The sequence below is a fragment of the Odontomachus brunneus genome, unplaced genomic scaffold (genome assembly GCF_010583005.1).
Source record: "Odontomachus brunneus isolate Ranch 3 - 2012 unplaced genomic scaffold, Obru_v1 Obru_scaffold_090, whole genome shotgun sequence".
Taxonomy (NCBI): domain Eukaryota; kingdom Metazoa; phylum Arthropoda; class Insecta; order Hymenoptera; family Formicidae; genus Odontomachus; species Odontomachus brunneus.
The window spans coordinates 274,617-292,816 of NW_022639540.1; the positions used below are offsets into that span (position 1 = coordinate 274,617).

Sequence of the window (18,200 nt, forward strand, 5' to 3'; positions counted from 1 at the left end):
GTATATAAGCATGTTTAAAAAAAGACTTAATTTATTGTACTTCAAACAGATATATCAAAATAAAGTATAATTTATCATGATCATTTCAGTCATGGTCTAGTTAGACATACCAAAATAAGGTCTAACCAGATTTGCAAATCTAGACATTAATTTGTAAGAGCGTTATATCTCTGTAGGACCCGAATGGACTTCTCTTTACTGATCAGTATCAAGGGAAGATCTATCTATTTTTTAAATCTCTTTTTATAATCTCCGTTTTAATTTCTATGCAGGAAATTTCTCGCTCGGCGCATCGTACCGTTCCGCCGTGTCGGTCGCGCGACACTCACCCGTCGAGGAAATCAACCGCAAAATTCTAATCTGATCGTGGATACGCGATAGTATCGGAATTTTCTGTTGCTTCCCTGTGCGCTTCGACATCGACTCCGTCGTTCAGACGGACATTCTCCGTGACGAATCCGCGAAATCGATCGTGTGCAACCACACAGCACCGAGCACTCACCGATTGTGTGGGCGATCTTTTGTTTTGAAGAGATACCAAATCTCCCTGTCAACTCGCGCCTTGCGCTCTTACAGATGGGAATTCGAGCTGAAGACCGGCGCCGACGGCGGCCTGCTGCTTTATAACACCGGGCAATCGTCCTACGCCGATTACCTCGGCATTGAACTGTTCGAAGGAAAGATTCGACTGCTGATGAACAAAGGGAACGGCCCATCCGAGTTGATACACGGCACCGTGGTGGCCGACGGCAAATGGCATGGCGTCGTGGTGGACTTCAACCCGAGCGGCATCGGCATCGCCGTCGATCGCCACGAAAAGACGATGGCTTTGCCGTCCGGCGGTAATCGTTTCCTCGACTTGGCCGACACGTTATATATCGGCGGCACGGAGCTGAACAAGCGCGCTCGGGCGCTCGGCAAGGGCCTGCGATCCGGCGACGTGAGCTACAAGGGCTGCATACGAAATATGGTGTTGGATAACAAGGACCTCGGTCTGCCGGACGTTAAGGTCAGCCAGGGTATAGTCGTGGGCTGCGTATGGGGATTCCCCTGCTTCGAGGCCGAGCCCTGTATAGCCGGCGCTACCTGCTCGCAGCTGGGCGTCAGCTCGTTCAGATGCAACTGTGACCAGTCGCTATGCACCAAGCCGAATTACGTCGACGACTACAAGGTAGATCAATTTTAATCGAGTTTCGATGGCGCTCCACTTGGCGAGGGTTACGTTGCGGTTGCGAGCTAATTATGTCACCGGGAACTAGCATATGGATTTATGGAGATCCGAAATGCACGGCTAACTTAGTCAAGATAGAGCGCGCATATAGGCCGTTCTTTGACAGCGGCCTCTTGTCTTGCAGCGTAACTAGCGTCATATACATGGTGTCTGACGATGAAACATATAAAACTCTCGTATACGTATAAATTAAATCAAACTGAACGAAAATTCTTCTATCATTTTGCGCGAACAACCATGTAAGATTTTGAGTTATCAATTAAAGAAGATGATCGAAGGTGACGAATGATCGCACGGGATACGGTGCAGAGTGTGATAGTAAGTATGATTTATATTGTGCGCTTTAGGTCAAACTGAACCAAAAAGTCCTCTCTTATTATCTGACAGCCAAATAATGACCTAGAAATGTAAGTTATGCTCTCTCAATCTAAGGTCACAAATAATTTACAAATATGAACACCAGGCTTAGAATAGATAACGATTGATCACACGACGTCTGCCGTCAAACTGAGGTTAAACTGAGCAAAAAAGTCCCCTATCATTTTGCAAATAATTATGTAGTTTTTTAAGCTATTAATTAAAGAGGATTATCGACTAATCACGCACGATCATTCGTTGATCTTCTTTAATTGATAACTCAAAATTTTACGTGGTAGTCCGCAAAATGATAGAGGAATTTTTTCTTCAGTTTAACCTAATCTACATATACACGACAGCTTTATATGTTATCGTCAGATATCCTGTGTACCAGATACATGTCAGAAGTATTTCGTTTTATTCGTCAGTCACTAATGACGGATTTTCTGGTCCAGTGAAAGAGAGACACTCGACGGTGAGATACGCGTTGACATGCTGATATCCCGACGAACATTGTTCGTGTCGGTGAGATAAAATATCAAAAGTCGATGCGGTGATGCCTTTGCAGATTTACTCCAACACCACCACTCTGCCTGTAAACCTGGAAATTCTCTCGCTGAGTCCTCTGCTGGTCTCCGAAGGGGAGCATGTGCTGATAACGAGCGACAATATCGGGATGGTGCTGGACATTGCTAAGTACAACGTGGGGGAGGAAGGTGTCGTGTTCACCTTGGTGACGCCACCAACTTACGGCACATTGGCGTTCGACTTGCTAACTACTCGGAGCGATCACTCTTTCACGTTGCAGGATATCAATCAAGACAAGGTAACCGCGCACGCGACCAAACCGCGATCGATTAACAAATCTACCAATCGACATTTCAATTCGTAAGTTCTCGGCCGCGACGCGATCGCCGCGACGTCAGCGTCCACCTGTCGGCCACACGTGTGCGCCACGGCTCGAGATGAAGCCGAGGAGTTTCGCGGAAACACGTGTAAAAGGCGAAACTCGGTCGGTCTGCACCTGACGTTAATTAATATCAGGTGACTGAGCGCGACGCGCCGGTCGACCCGCCCCCGTAGGCCGTACAAGGTGCGGAGAAACGTGGAAAGTCATGTGTTCTTCCAGTTCGTCATAGGACCACGCGTCGCTATACATAGTACGCGCCATAAGGACTAACTTTAGAACGGTTGGCGGAGGGTCGGACAACTCCGTTCTCGTGGTTCTCCCGTTCGCCTGCTCGTCGTACGCTAACCCACACTCAATTTATCCAGCGACAGTGCTCTATTTATAAACTGCCGCCACCACTCATTAATGGTTTTACGTTAAATCGCGTATCGGCCTTTTTATACCGTACACACCACACCACCGGCTTTCGTTACATACCGCCAATTACTTTCTAATCGTTACAAAAAAGCAAGAGGGAAAAAGGAACTCGCGTTTTCTTCTCCTTTTTTTCCCCTTTGCCCCTTCTCTCTTTCTCTCTCTCTCTCTCTCACGCGCGTCTCGCGGGATCGGCGACCGGCGGCGTCCACTCGATATGCTAATCAATGACTCCCGATATAACCCCCGTCGCTCTAATTAATTTCAACCGCGGTCGATCTCGAGTGTTAGATCGAACGGCAGAAAGGATAACACGAGTCGGGCGCTCTGACGTGCTCGCCCATGATTAATTCTGATTCTGTAGCACGGTGCAACGTATATGCGTATATGTGAGTGTGTACACCCACTCGAGGCTCCCGTGGTATGGCGAGAGCTGTGGCAAGTTAAAGTCCACACACTCCTCGTTGTTGTAAGGTCGCGTCTAACCGATACTGCACGACAGATTAGTAGCACTCGCGCGCGATCTCCACGTCGTGTGTAAATTTACTTTATAAGACGGCACGAGAACACGCAAGGGGGTGCTACTGGAAGATGCCACGTTACTTAATCTCGAGCTCGCGATTCCGAAATGTTTATTAAGCGCTTTAGAAGTATGTTGTCTATCTCGTGGCGTTACGGGTCTCATGCGTCTTAGAATTACGTTAATTTTCCCGTCTCTCGCACTACGCGACTCCTGCATTAGGAGCGAGACATGATGCATAGCGCGTTATCCTTATGATAATTGACTTCCCCGACAGATACAATACATGCACGACGGTAGCGAAACCACAGAGGACAGCATGATTCTGGAGCTGACATTGGTGGCCGGGACAAGCAACACGCTGCCAGGATACCTCCAAGGACGTCTCAGGTTTCCTCTTCACGTTAATGTCACTCCTGTCAATGACCCTCCGTTGCTCGAGATACCGACCGCGAAAGTGCTGCGTCTGGCCCAAGTAAGCCACGAAAATAAACTCTGAGCTCGTCTTTTCTTTTTTTTTTTCCCCTCCTTTTTATTCTGCCGGCTCATTCCGCCACGCACTTTTTCCACGAACGTCGACCGCGACAATGCGATAATTCGAAACACGTTGCGTCTCGCCAGCCAAGATAACCACCGCTTCACGCCACCTAACTGAATCAATTAATGGAGGCCAAATGAAATAGTAGCTTATTTGTGACTCGTGCATCTTCGGAGAACGCGGCAATTTAGCCGTGGCGAAATCGATTTAACTCGCTCGCGCCGGTCATCGCTCTTAATTAACCGCGCGTGTAAGCTCGAGGATGTATGCGCGTGAGTGTGTATGTATATATGTACATATATGCGTGACCGCACATAGCGAGCGAGCGAACGCGCATATTTCTTTCGATCCGGATGCGCATTCTCGGAATAGTGATGATCGGCGATACAAAGGCGGAAATTGTCGCGGCTATAACAATCGACGTCGTTCCCGTTTGATTTTAGCGTCGGCGCGGAAATAACGGCGCGGCTTTTTCCACCGATTGGCCGCGTGCAATTGCTCGATAACGCGTATCGTTACGCCGCGGATCACTCGAGGCGGATATAAAAACGCGTGAAAGAAACGCTGATATTCGCAGGGCACGAGGAAAACACTGACTAAGGAGTTGATATGGGCCATAGACGCCGACACTCCTTCGGAAATGCTGATCTACACGGTTTTACGAACGGATACCGACGCCGGCCACATCGAGAGAGTTACCACTCCTTTCCGACCGATCGACACGTTCACGCAAGCCGAGCTGATGCAGGGCCTGATCGCGTATGTGCATCGTGGAAACGGTAATGGCACGAATGTATATGCACGTAGCTTGTCATTTTTCACATGGAAAAGAACTGTTATGCTTGCTACAACTACGTCTTCTGTGATTAAAAAATCATGGGAATTTTATCATGGGCGTCATGTTCCTCTTAAATAGATGTGGCATTGTTGCTGTTTTATGCCCATCTATACTTCTCATAGTTCTTATGATTTCAATTAGTATATTCTCATATGTAGTTGCTTCAACCGAATAGGAACATTGCTGTCTCTCTCTGTTGTAGTCTGTAGAACGAATACTATGGTTGGCAGATTTGTGCTCTCTTAAAGTGAATCAGTAAAAGGAATATTTCACCGACACTCAGTAAATATTCACAGATTTTCATTGGAAACACTCCAACTTTACTGTGCCATCTTATATCTCATTGATTTTGACTAGTGAAAGTAAGATTTCATTGCAAAATCTGAAGTACACAAATTCATCATATGCCAAACCCAACTTTCTGCATTTGTGGCAATAGAGTCGACGGCTTCTATGCGATTTATGTATAATGACACTGTCCGTGTTGACGAGTTGCATCAACAATCATTACTATTGACTGATTATTTCAGTGAGATTTTACTGATTGCAGTGCTATAGACTGTAGCACCGCAATCAATCAAATCTCGTTGAAAGAATCTGTTAATAGTATAGCACAGAGATGGACTATAACTTAACCGCCATAACTGAACCGCCAATTATAAGTAGAGTATACACTGATTGTACCTCAGATAGTGTAATTATACGCTATACAGCACTGAAGTTTCGCTCAAACATGGAAGTATGACAAGCAGCAAAGAAGATCAGTGTATCACTTGCAGAGTATTATAGTCTCTACAACCCTATGCATAGGCGAAAAATAACATTAATATTTCGTAGCTGCAATTATATCTAGTCAAATGAAATCCATAGTGTTTCCTCCGTGCACAGAGTTTAGAGTTCGAGATTCCGCCTATACGAACGAGTTAAATTTTAATCTTACAGCTAAGCAGAACGCGATGCTGGGCCTGCAAGTGAGCGACGGCATTGAGAGCAGTCAAACAGCGTCTCTGCGTGTATCGGCTTATCCGTTACAAATCAAGCTGACACACAATACCGGCCTGGTAGTGGTGCACCGTTCGTTCTCCTACCTGACGTCCGCGAATCTCTCGTTCGCCACGAATTCCGACGATAACACCATCGACATACGTTACGACGTCGTCTCGCCGCCGCAACACGGCGTTTTGCAAAAGCTCAGGGACGTAACCGGCATTTGGACGAACGTCGACCATTTCACTAGTCGGGACGTGGAATCGCACATCATTCGTTACTTCCACAACGTCGGCAGTCCTAATCAAGACGAGTTCAAGTTCCAGGCGAGCGTGCGCGAAGTGAAGACGCAGCAGACCTACGACTTCCGCATCACTTTCATCGACCTCGAGCTTAGGGAAGCCAGAAGGGTGCCCGTTAATCTCACTAACACGTCGAACATCACCATCGCGAGCGGCCACTTGAGGTACCAGACGAATCCATTAGTTACGTCGCCGAGCAAGATTGTTTTTACTCTCACCGCGGGACCAAAATACGGCAATTTATTTCTGTCTAATCGCAAGCTCGAAACAGGCGACACCTTTACGCAGGAAGACATCGAAGCCGGCAGACTGACCTACCGTCTGTTCCGACGGGCTTACTCCAATATTCACGACGAAATAACGTTTAATGTCAATGCTCCGCAATGCGTCGACATACACGCCAACCTGAAGTTCCAATATCACATCGGCAAGAACGGCAAATCGCTGGAGGCGGTGGAGAGCCTGAGGGTCGACGAAGGCTCCAACGTGACTCTGAGAATCACGCATATGAATCCGAAGGAATACGGTCTATCTTCTCTGACATATAATCTTACAATAAGACCGAATCACGGCTGGCTCTCGATCGCTAGTACTTTGCGATCGCCGGAACAAAGGAACGTCTCGTCTTTTACGTTTGAGGATTTGTCGGCACTGGCGGTGTACTACGCGCACGACGATTCCGAGACGAAAGAAGACTCTTTCGAATTCGTGGCTGTGTCCACGGACTCCGTGGACTTCATGTACGTCGGGCGATTTCGCATCGAGATCACCATGAAGAACGACAATCCGCCGGAACGAACGGTCGGCCGGATTTTCCACGTCGTGTCGAAGGGCGAGAAACTAATTACTAACAAGGATCTTGCTTACACGGACAGGGACATCGGCACTAAAGCGAGCGAGCTCGTTTATACTAGAAAGGACGGCCGGAAGAGCGGGATATATCGGATTACCAATCCCTCGGTGCAGATACGCGAGTTCACACAACAGCACATCAACGACGGCGTGATACTTTTCCGGCATCAAGGTGACGAACACGAGACAATTGAATTCGGCATCACGGACGGTCACTTTTACAGAACCGGCGCACTTGAAATTCAAGCCAGCCCGCCCTATATCAGATTGCGCGAGAGCAACGGTTCGGTGGTGCAATTCAACAAGTCCGTGGTGCTTCAGCCGAAGGAACTGGAGATTGAAACGAACGTGTACACCACCGAGAAGGACATCAAGTACACCGTGTGGGAGAAACCAAAGCACGGCATACTGCTGAAGCACGGTAGGGAGTCCAACGGTTTCACGGAGGACGATTTGAGGCACGGCATCATCGCGTACAGGCATCTGGGTGGGTCCTTGACAAAGGACGTTTTCAAGTTTAAAGTGTACGTGAAGGGCGCGGAGACTGAAGGGACGTTTGCGATCAAAGTCTACCCGGAGAGCTATTGGGAGTCGTTGATCGTTCAAAGTAACAAGACGATATTCGTCGAGGAAGCTACGAGCGTTCTGCTGAGCCGGAAAAGCCTCGAGATAATGCATCCGAAAATATCGCCGAGCGAGATCGTCTACTACGTGCGGGAGTGGCCGTTGAACGGCTATCTGGACCTGCAGATCCACGACGAGCACAACAGCGAGGAGACCAAGGAGGAGTACAGCGGCAACGCGGTGAAGCGCTTCGAGCAGAGCCTCATAAACGATGGCCGCGTTTTTTACGTTCAATCGGTGATGAATCAGACGAACGATCGCTTCGTCGTCGACGTTACTAACGGCATCATATGGCTGCGCGGCCTCAGCGTGAACTTCGTCATAGTGCCGGAGAAACTCTACGTCGAGGCAAAGGGCTTCCTCGTGGTGGAAGGGAAGAGTGTGATATTGGACGAGTCTAAGTTCTCAGTAGTGACGCCTTATTACGCCGGCAAAGTGACGGATTACAGGGTCGTGGAAAAGCCGAGGCACGGCACGATCGTCGACTCCACTAAGAACGCCCAGGTGAAAAAGTTCTCGCAGAAGCATCTGAACGCCGCAGTCATACTCTACAAGCACAACGGGGATGAATTCCCGAGGGATTCCTTCAGGATGGTAGTCACAGCCGGCGACAAAACCAGCGAGCCTTTCGACGTACCGGTCGTCGTTCAGCCCGTCAACGACGAGCTACCAGTTCTGGTGAACAGAACCAGGCTGAACGTCTGGCAAGGAGGATCTGTTATCGTGACGTCCGCGAATCTGGCAGCCATAGACAACGACACCGACCCGTGCGATATCACGTTTAACGTGACCGGAGTGAGGAACGGATACATTTCATTAATTAACTCTCCCGATATGGACATCTATAATTTTACGCAGAGTCAAATTAACGAGTCGCAAGTGGTATTTACGCATACGAGTGAGTACATTATTATTATTGTTACATTATCGTCATTATTATTATATTCGAGAATTAATCTAAATGCATACACGAGCTGTTCTGCATAATTATACGTGCGTACATGAGAATACTGACGAGCGAGATCAAATTCGTGCAATAAACACATTCGATTAATTTTGCGATTAAAATATGCGAAATCAAGCGCAGTAATTAACATACACATGTAAAAGCACGCGGTGGTGGCTCTTCCAGATGGCTCCGACGGCGAGTTCAACTTCGTATTAAGCGACGGCGTACACACGACGGAATCTTACACAACCTTGGTCGCCACAAAGCCAGTTCGTTTGAACATTGAGCACAATATGCCGCTTAATGTCTTCCCTCTTACCAGGAAATTAATATCGGACAAGCTTTTATTAACGACTTGTTCAGACGAAGCGAGAGAGATTAGATACACTGTGCGAAATGGACCCCATTTGGGCAAAGTTATAATGGAGACAAGTGAGGGCGTATGGCTCGAGGTCGAGCGATTTACTCAGAGAGATATAAACAATAGCAAAGTGATTTACGAGCACACTAAGCAGTTCATGGACCTGACGGCCAACGACTCTTTTACGTTCGACGTAGAAGCTCACTTCGCTGGAACTTTAACGAATCAGGTATAGAAGACGGTCGAGCAATTGCTTGACGGATGACTTTATTGTCCTAAAGTTCCTTATCTTCTATCAGAAGATAAGGAACTTTCTAATGTTTCTAACAGTTCTAGTATTGCACAAATGGTGCTTACGCTCCCGGTAAATTAAGAGATTCGGTAACTTCGATGCTTTAATACTAGAATAGTCGATGAAGTCATTTTGACTCCTTTAAAGTCTTCTTCTTGTCGTTACTTCTATCTCTCGTGGTTTAGGAAAAACAGCTCTCATGACTTTTAATTATTTTTAAAGTAGAACACGCTGAAAAAGTAACGAAAAAGATCGATCGTGATGAGTTATTTTATAACTTATCTTCCCGAGTAAAAATTTATAATTATATCTAATTATATATAGATTTTGTCCTGAGCAATATATAGTCACATATATAATCATATATGTCTACATGGAAAAAAATAATGTTAAATGGAAAAGGGGAGTAATTTCATTCAATTAAACGTAGACATCATATGTTGCCAGAAGTATAAGCATTTAGTTCGATAATTGAATTTATAAAACAGTATTTTTTTGTTATAAACATATACAATTATACATGATTATGTATCTGACCATATAAAGACAAAATTCATACATGATCTTCTTTTTCACGAAATAAATCCTTAAGAGAGTCATTTTGACTCTTCATTTAATTATCAGTGTTATAAGGATAGTACACAAATTTGTTATTTGAAATTTTAGTTTTTTAATTCCGATTAAGTTTATATTTCATACTGTGTTTGTTCACCAGTCTTTTTGTACTGATTATAAAGGTCAAATAAGTAATAATTATGATATATCTTGTAAAAGGCCTGTATTTTGAAAATTATGTTCTGAGAGCATAGTTTAAAAATCATCATTGATGCAAGTAACGAGAAACTGAAAGACTTTAAAAATATTAGAATCGTAAGGAGTTAAAATGATTTTTTCCGGCATATAAAGAAGTTTGTCTTTTCCGAGCATTCTACTGTTAAATGAATTGCCCCAGATAGATATATTTTGTCATATTGTCTGAATAACGACTGAATTGAAAATAAAAAATTGTAGCACGCAAAGATGCGTCCTCATACAACATGAATTTTGTCAGTATATAAAAGAAAACATCCCGTAAAAATTGCGGCAATATTCTGCCGCCATAAAATTGCAGTTTATTTTCCAGTAAGTAATTGTTATTAATTCGAAATTATTATAATAATTAGAGATAAACATTTCAATATTCAATATATGACGTAATGAATCAATATTTCCTAAAACAATATATTTTAAATACGTCATGCTGTTGCAATAGCATCACAAGGTATACATTAAATGTTTACATGTTCATCACTTCTATCTATCTGGCTCAGTTCTCTTGTGTTTATTACGCATATAACGTAATTTGTTTCTAACAGTTTACTTCGTGTTGCAGGTTTTCCAAATAGATATATCAGTTTCAAGCGGTGGCCTAGACAGATATATTTCAGCGAAGAACGTAAGAGTCGTGGAGGGTGGTTCCGCAGAGGTCGTCATGAACATCAGCGGTATCGTGTCGTTTTTGCAAATCAATGCCGGGATCGAATATCCGGCGGTTCTCTCGAGATTGGTTCATCAGCCCAGCCATGGACATGTGATGCTTCTGCCAGACTTGAACGTGACCACCTTCACGCAGCCGCAGATCGAGGGTGGAAAGATAGCTTACTACCACGACCACTCGGACACTCTAGAAGATCGCATACAGTTCTCCCTATACTTGACACCCGGTCACGTGTTACTCTGCAACACCAGTGTGCCCGTCGTCATCGAGCCGGTCAACGATCAGCCATTCAAGCTCGTTACGAACGCCCCGCACATCACGGTCGTTCAAAATCAAAATCAGACCATCACACATGAGGATCTCTTCACCACCGATCCCGACACACCACCGGAGGAGATCGTTTACGACGTGATCTCGGGACCGACCTACGGCAGATTGCTGCTTTTACCCTTCGACCAGAACACGTCGGAGGTGCGACAAGTGAACAAATTCTCTCAGTACGACGTGGACTCGAATCGAGTGGTGTACGAGCATAACGGACCGCTGCAAGCGGCTTCCTTCTACTTCAGAGTCTGGGACGGTCGGTTCAACCCGGCTTACACCGTCTTTAACGTCCACGTATCGCCCATACTTCTGAACGTGACGGTGCTCGGGCCGGTGAGCTTGCAGCAAGGCTCAAACGTGGCCCTCCTGTCCGAGAACAACGTGAAACTCGACACGAACGCGCGGCAGGATCTAGTGATCTACGAAATCACGACGCATCCGAAGCACGGGGTGCTGTATGTGAGGGACAACGTCGCGGCGACCTTCAAACAAACCGACCTGCTGTCGAAGAACGTGATGTTCATGCAGACGGACATGACGGTGTCGAACGACAGCCTGGAACTGTCGGCGCGCTTGAGCAGCTTCGAGCAGGAACACATACGCGTGGACATCAAGGTGATGCCACTGATGATCATGAATCCGATGATCGCGTTAGCGGGCGAAAAGAACCAGATAACTCTCCGGTATTTAGACGCGACACCCTTGGCGAAGTTAACGACTAGCAATCCCCTCTACACCATTGTGAAAAAGCCGAAGTTTGGCAAGATCAAAAGAATTATCAGAAGCTCCACGTCGTCCGGCGAGAAGAGGGGCACGCGTGAACGGGAGGTAGCGCGTTTCTCGCATCAGGAGATCGTTTCTGGCGTGATATATTTGGTCTGCAGGAAAATACCCTCGATGGAGTACGAAGGTATCGCGGATAGTTTTAGTTTCATCTTAGCCGCGTCCATCTTTCAGCCGGCGATGGACGACTTCGAATTTCGGATCAAGCACGACACGGACGACGATAACATCACTTTGGGCGGCCCGATGGACCCGGTAGGCCACGAAGGCGAGATGGCGATCGCACCGAACATGAGCAACGACTACCTGCTGATTCTCGGCATGTTGCTCGGCGTGTTTCTCCTCGGAGTAGTGGTGATTATCACGATCAGGTGTCGGCACAACCGATACAAGCATGCCGAGGAGGAGAAACCGGAGAGCACACCTGCTGTCGGCGTGATGCCGCTTCCCAGACCTCCGGATCACCTGATGCCTGCAACTCCGCACCTCAAGCCCTTCGGCAACGATCACAATAGCGTGACAGCCAGCACGCCATTGCCGGTATTGCCGTCGACGTTGCCGCAGTGCAAGGTGATACCGTTGAGTCCTCTGGAGAGCAGCTCAGAGGTCGACGTGTCCGCCAGGTACCCTTACGGGGTAGCGGACGGCGACGAGTGGAGTAGCTTCGACACTTCCGAGCTACCCTGCCAGTCGGCCACAACTCAGAGGACCAAGAAGAACCCGCTGCTGAGGAGGGATCAGTACTGGGTCTAGCAGGAGACGAACGCGTTGCGGTTCATGCGAAGGAAGCCGTAGCGTCTCGCCAAGTGTCTCGTGCGGAACTATATCGAAACAATCGTGGATATCACGGACTTAATGTGCCTAAGGAAAGTGAAATCTACGACGAGGTTTACGGTAGTCGTTCGTCGAAGCCCGGAGTCATCGCGGCGAACGCACGAGGTCGACGGTGAGCGTGAGAACTACGTGAAATTTCGATGGTGCGGCGAGACCTCGGTGACTGTGTCGGCGTGTCGGTGCATCGTCCGACTGTAGTTCGGACAGCAAGAGAAGGAGAGAGGAAAGACGAAGGAACTTGTGGAGAGAGACCCGCGGATCGAACGGGAACGATCGATAGACTCGCGGGTAGTTCGCAGTGTCTCGTGTACTACTAGCCTAAAACGATATAAGCAGAAATCTAGAGAACCTCTTTGAATGTCACGACTATCGCCGCTATCACGAGCTCAATGTGCCTAAGAGATGTCTGACTCTGCTGACATTTTTCCACTAATCGCAATCGTCGATTTTTCGTGTACGCCCGCTCAACGTTCCTTCCCCTTCGGCGGATCGATATGTACGACTGACAAACGAAAACGGCAAATCATAATTGTTCGCTGGATATACCGAGAAAAAGAGAGAGGGGGGGAGGAGAGATTCCTGTCGGTAAAAATCAATTCCGATTCTAAACCGGAAATCTGTCCGTCGGTTTACTGACTCGTTTTAGAGTGCAGACCTTCAGAAGGATCCGTAATAACTTCTTTTACGTTTTTCTCTATCTCTTTCCACTTTTTACACTTTTTGTAAACTTAGAACAGTAAGAAATACCGAGTTACGAAAATGGCATTTATCGATCCCCTACTGTCGTAAGTTTCAGGCGAAATCAAAACCGAGGCGGAACTTTCGCTCTGCCTTAAGCTACATAGAGACAAAGGCCAGGATCGGGTAAATGGGGCAATGTAGGAATCGCGCGACTGCGATCGTAAAACGATCCGTCGTCTGCACAACGCGAACGAACACCTGCATGCTCCTCTTACAAGTTCCTTGTCATCGAAGCGCAACCGAATGCATTTATATTAACACGACTGTACTCCAGTTTTGACATATCTTTTTATACCATTGTATTTGCCCGAGTCGAGCTTTGATTTTCCTCGAATGATACAATTCCATCCTATCGTTACTTCGACTATCTCGGTGTTATCCTTAGCTCATATCGTGCGAATAAACGTAACTCGACAATTAGTCGTTCGTTCATTCGTTCGGTGAAACGCGAACACGCGTCGCTAGAACGGCGAAGTCGCGCCGTTTTTCTCTTTACGTAGAATGCGTTGAATTATGGCTCCCGTTAAGAAAAAATGTACAACATGCAGCATATTAAGGAATCATGTCGACTGTTTATTGCGATCTCAGATAGGAGCGAAACTTATCGATCGATAGCGTTACTCAGTAAACATCAACTGACAGCAATATTACATCAATATTATAATTTCTCACTCAGTAATGCAACTGTCATGTACAATATATGTTATATTTAAAAAAATGTAATCTCATCTTTCGCGGAATCTTCTCACGTATGGTATTAAGAAGATTCATCTAAAGCCAAAAGAAAAATATTCTGAAAACAATATTCTTGAAGTTGAAGGAATTTCGTCTGTTATCTACACACACAGTATGAGTTTTATTCTTAATAGAAATATTTTCTAGTAAGAAGACATTCTGCTTTAAGCATATTTCTCTTGATACAAAGTGAAAAAAAAGAAAATAAATATCTAGTAGATTTATGATTAATAGTTCACTTCATTAGAAGAGAATTACTCTTTCGATTCACTGAGAAAAAATATTTGAAAATTTGTGAGATATAAAGTTCCTTTCTTAAGATAAAATTTATTTCAATAAAATAAACTTTTATCCCACAAATAAATATTCAAATATTTTTTCCTCAGTGTAAACGTTTCCGCTTAAAGAATACGATTATAGGAAAAGGTACCTTGTAACCACATTGAAAAAAAAATATTTGCAAATTTATTCGTAGGATAAAAATTTATTCTCCACAGAGATAAACTTGATATTCTGCAAATAAATTTTTAAATATTTTTTCTCAGTGTAGAGTTCTTCTTTTTAGGTGTCAGAGAGAATTTTTTTTGGTGTTTAGAAGAATCTCCTTGAAATTATATATAAAAGGATTCCGTAAAGTTATAATTTTTTGGGTGTATATTACATTTATACATTGCTGAGTGGGAAATTTATAACACCTATGTAATGTTACCCTCAATTGGAGTTCTGGGTTCTGAATTCTTCCGCCGCAAATCATCGTTTTTCAACGTTTTCTTCACGACGAAGCGTTACAACGATTATCTTTAATGGAACTACGTAGCATCGCCTACGGGACGCGCAATTCATCCGTTTTCCCGCATGATTCGTCTCTGTAGTGAGCGATAGACACTTTGCTTAGGCGACGCCAGATAACACGACTGTTCGACGTATCTCAAATTGCGAATTATCGTTAACGGTCTAAGTCTGTAAGCCGTTTTTTACAAAAGTTCGTAGGACTGTCCTACTACGAGTCGTTGACGCGCGGCGAGTTCGTAATTCATAAGCGATGAACGGGGTTGTGTATGTATGTGTATGTATGTATACGTGTGTGTGCACGGTTCCGGTATTACGAAAGAGAAATTTATTGATAGGGGCGTGTTGACGAGTTCGTTGATTCTTAAGAGAGATTTTACGTTACGTTACCCTTATATACGCGAACTCACTTAACGAATCCGCTTCCGGCCAATGCCAAGCAACCGCGTGGTGAATTATCGTTTTTATCGCTCGCGATTGTAGTTATTAAAAGATCAGGTGAATCTCAGGCCGATATGAGCGTATTAAACATAAAGATTACACGTCAACGAAGTAAAGAAAAACGTAACATTCGACGTGATACAAATCGCATAATAAATTAGAACTCACTGAATGGCCGTGATAGTTTTAGACATATGAGTCTATTTTACATAAGTTACTAGCATTGCTTTCGTTAAGATTAAACAACGTTGCCGTTGTCAAATGTTCAAATTGAAATTCTGTACATTTCTGAAGCAGAAGCTCAGGCGGACGTCTGGCCGAAAGTGGATTAACGGCGACTTCCTTAAAAAGAATCTTAGAAGCGTATCTAATAAAGCAGTCTAATGTGAATGTTGATTATAGCGATTGTAATGATATATAATATATATATAATGCGAACACACTCTCCTACACGCGCGTAGAACGTACTACCGTTCCATGGATTGATAGCATACGCATTGATAGATTCTAATTAAAGACGTTTTATCAAGACAGAGAGAGAGAGAGAGAGAGAGAGAGAGAGAGAGAGAGAGAGAAAGAGAGAGAGAGAACGAGAGAAAAAAAGAGACACCCGTTCGTTGATTCATGAATATGCTAGAGACGAACCGTTAGGCTTTTTTACATCCATCAAAAACGAACTGATCCGAGTGCCAAACTTCTATAATATGATATTGTATAATTACTATAGGAATGTATTTTCCCTGCCGACTGAATGCATTACTCTTCTAATTCTAATAAATTGAATGTGCGATGTTAAGTAAATACGGTCTAATTTATTATATAGCGCGCATTTATATGTAGTTTACCGTATATCGTAACGTTATTATTATTAATATTACGATTTACCTTATGTTTACTGAATAAGTAATGTATCAAAGAGAAATTCTTTTATAGTCGTTATGTACACGTTTCTATGTTTTAAGATAATTTTTGTTATTGCATATAAAGATGACCGAGGAAATACAATAACCTATTTTTAAAAAAAATATATATATATACGTATGCATAGTGTATGCGATTGAGTTCTGAGACTATTTCTATTTAAATTTCTTTTGCGCATTATTATTTCATTTGATCATTATTTGATTTGATAAATAAGAAATGAACACCTCGTTCTTTTTTGGACAAAGCCGAAAGACCAATGAAATCATGATACAGAAAACGACGGAAATAAGTTGTTTCTAACGATGTTTCAAAACTAAAGTTAGATTCTTACTTCACTTAACGTGATAGTACCCCAGAAGAAACAATATCTAAAAAAATTTTTTTAAATATATTGTATTTAATGTATCCGAATATTTAGTTTTTTGGCATTTTCTGTGGATCGTAATACATCAGATAAGAAGCGGTGAACAAGGACGAAGGAATCGCTTTTATTGCGTCTCTAGACTTTATCATTTTGCCCGAAAAAATCGAGGTGAATCGCCACTATTTCAAGTGACTTGCACAGTGACAAAAAAACTATTATAATAACTAATAACATATTTATTGAAATCTAAATTCTTTCATTTAAGTAGAATGAACAATTTCATGAAAAGTTTTAAAAAAATGTACATTTTCTTATTTGACAAATATTTTATATTAGAATATAAATAAATATGTTGTTAGTATCTCTGAAATAAATATTTTTTATTTCTTAAATATTTTTTTTCTCTCAGTGTAGGATAAAAATTGTTTGACGTTGAGAAGCAGCAATTATCTGTATTTAATTGTCTAAATGATGTGAACTGTGTATATAAGTCGTAGGGAGGAAAATATTTCTCCCAATATTCGTATAAAATCCGCCATTATGATTGTGCCATTATGTATGTTTACCTTTTAACATGTTCGTTATTACGTATTATATATTATGCCATGGATATATGAATATTGTATGTTCCACTGCTAAACAAATATCATATATTTGATATCAACAATAATTTATAAATTAATCTTGTTATATGTATAAATAAAAAGACGCATATTGATGCGAAAATTGATATAAAAACATTTAACATGTAATGACGGGCATTCGATAAAAACGAACATGTTAGTCATACCTCAATAATTGAAATACCTATATTTTATATACAGGGTTAGGTAAGTTGATTCTTTTTAAACTAAAAGAGAGTTAAGTTTAAAGTTAATGGCTTTTAAATTAATTTAATTTGTTAATTTATGTTAAAAGTTACATAAACAAAAACTAATTCAATTAAAAGTTAACATTAAATTAACTTATTAAAGTTAAAAATTAATTATACAAAGCACAATATGTATGTTTTGCATAATTACTTACTAAATACTTTTCGAAGATTAAATTTGTGAATTATCAATGATGAAAAAAAAATAGTTTTATAAAAATAGTTTTATAAAAAAATACTATTTTATGTTCAGAACTCCATGTAGGAAAAGAACAGTGGTGCTTAGAGATATTTTTATTATTATTCTTTCTTATCCTATATTATTATCAACTCGCAATGATTTAACTATTAATGATGATTATTTATGATTAATGATAATGATTATTTTAAGTTATGTAAAAAACAGTTAATATCTTAAAGTTAATACATTTTAAAATGGCTAATTTAAGTTAAAAATTATATTAACTTTTTAACGTTTTAACTTAACTTTAACTGATTAATTAGTTATTACCCAACTCTGTATATATATCTCAGTAAACACTATTTATAATATAATTAGTTTATAACATAATTAATCTTATTACGTAATTAGTGTTTACTGGAACATATGAGTTATTGAGAGCAAGTGATGTAAATCAATTTTTTTAAATTTATATTAGTGTTAGATTAACATAGACAGAGAGAGAGAGAGAGAGAGAGAGAGAGAGAGAGAGAGAGAGAGAGAGAGAGAGAGAGAGAGAGA

The 18,200-nt window shown here is 42.7% G+C and overlaps 1 protein-coding gene and 1 long non-coding RNA gene across 7 annotated transcripts in view; one reads left to right on the forward strand and one right to left on the reverse strand.

Moving 5' to 3' along the window:
• The window catches only part of LOC116848143 (chondroitin sulfate proteoglycan 4), an 88,446-nt gene extending 72,346 nt beyond the window's left edge, over positions 1-16,100 (forward strand). For all 5 annotated transcript variants that reach the window (XM_032823938.1, XM_032823935.1, XM_032823936.1 and 2 more), the window contains 7 exons: positions 577-1,171; positions 2,157-2,414; positions 3,710-3,907; positions 4,548-4,749; positions 5,751-8,471; positions 8,706-9,112; positions 10,548-16,100. In XM_032823938.1, coding sequence (XP_032679829.1) covers positions 577-1,171; positions 2,157-2,414; positions 3,710-3,907; positions 4,548-4,749; positions 5,751-8,471; positions 8,706-9,112; positions 10,548-12,512 — 6,346 coding nt within the window. In that variant the 3' untranslated portion in view covers positions 12,513-16,100. The remainder of the gene's footprint in view (positions 1-576; positions 1,172-2,156; positions 2,415-3,709; positions 3,908-4,547; positions 4,750-5,750; positions 8,472-8,705; positions 9,113-10,547) is intronic.
• LOC116848147 overlaps positions 1-18,200 on the reverse strand; it is a 34,158-nt gene that overhangs the window by 15,029 nt on the left and 929 nt on the right. The gene's annotated exons all lie outside the window — the stretch shown is intronic.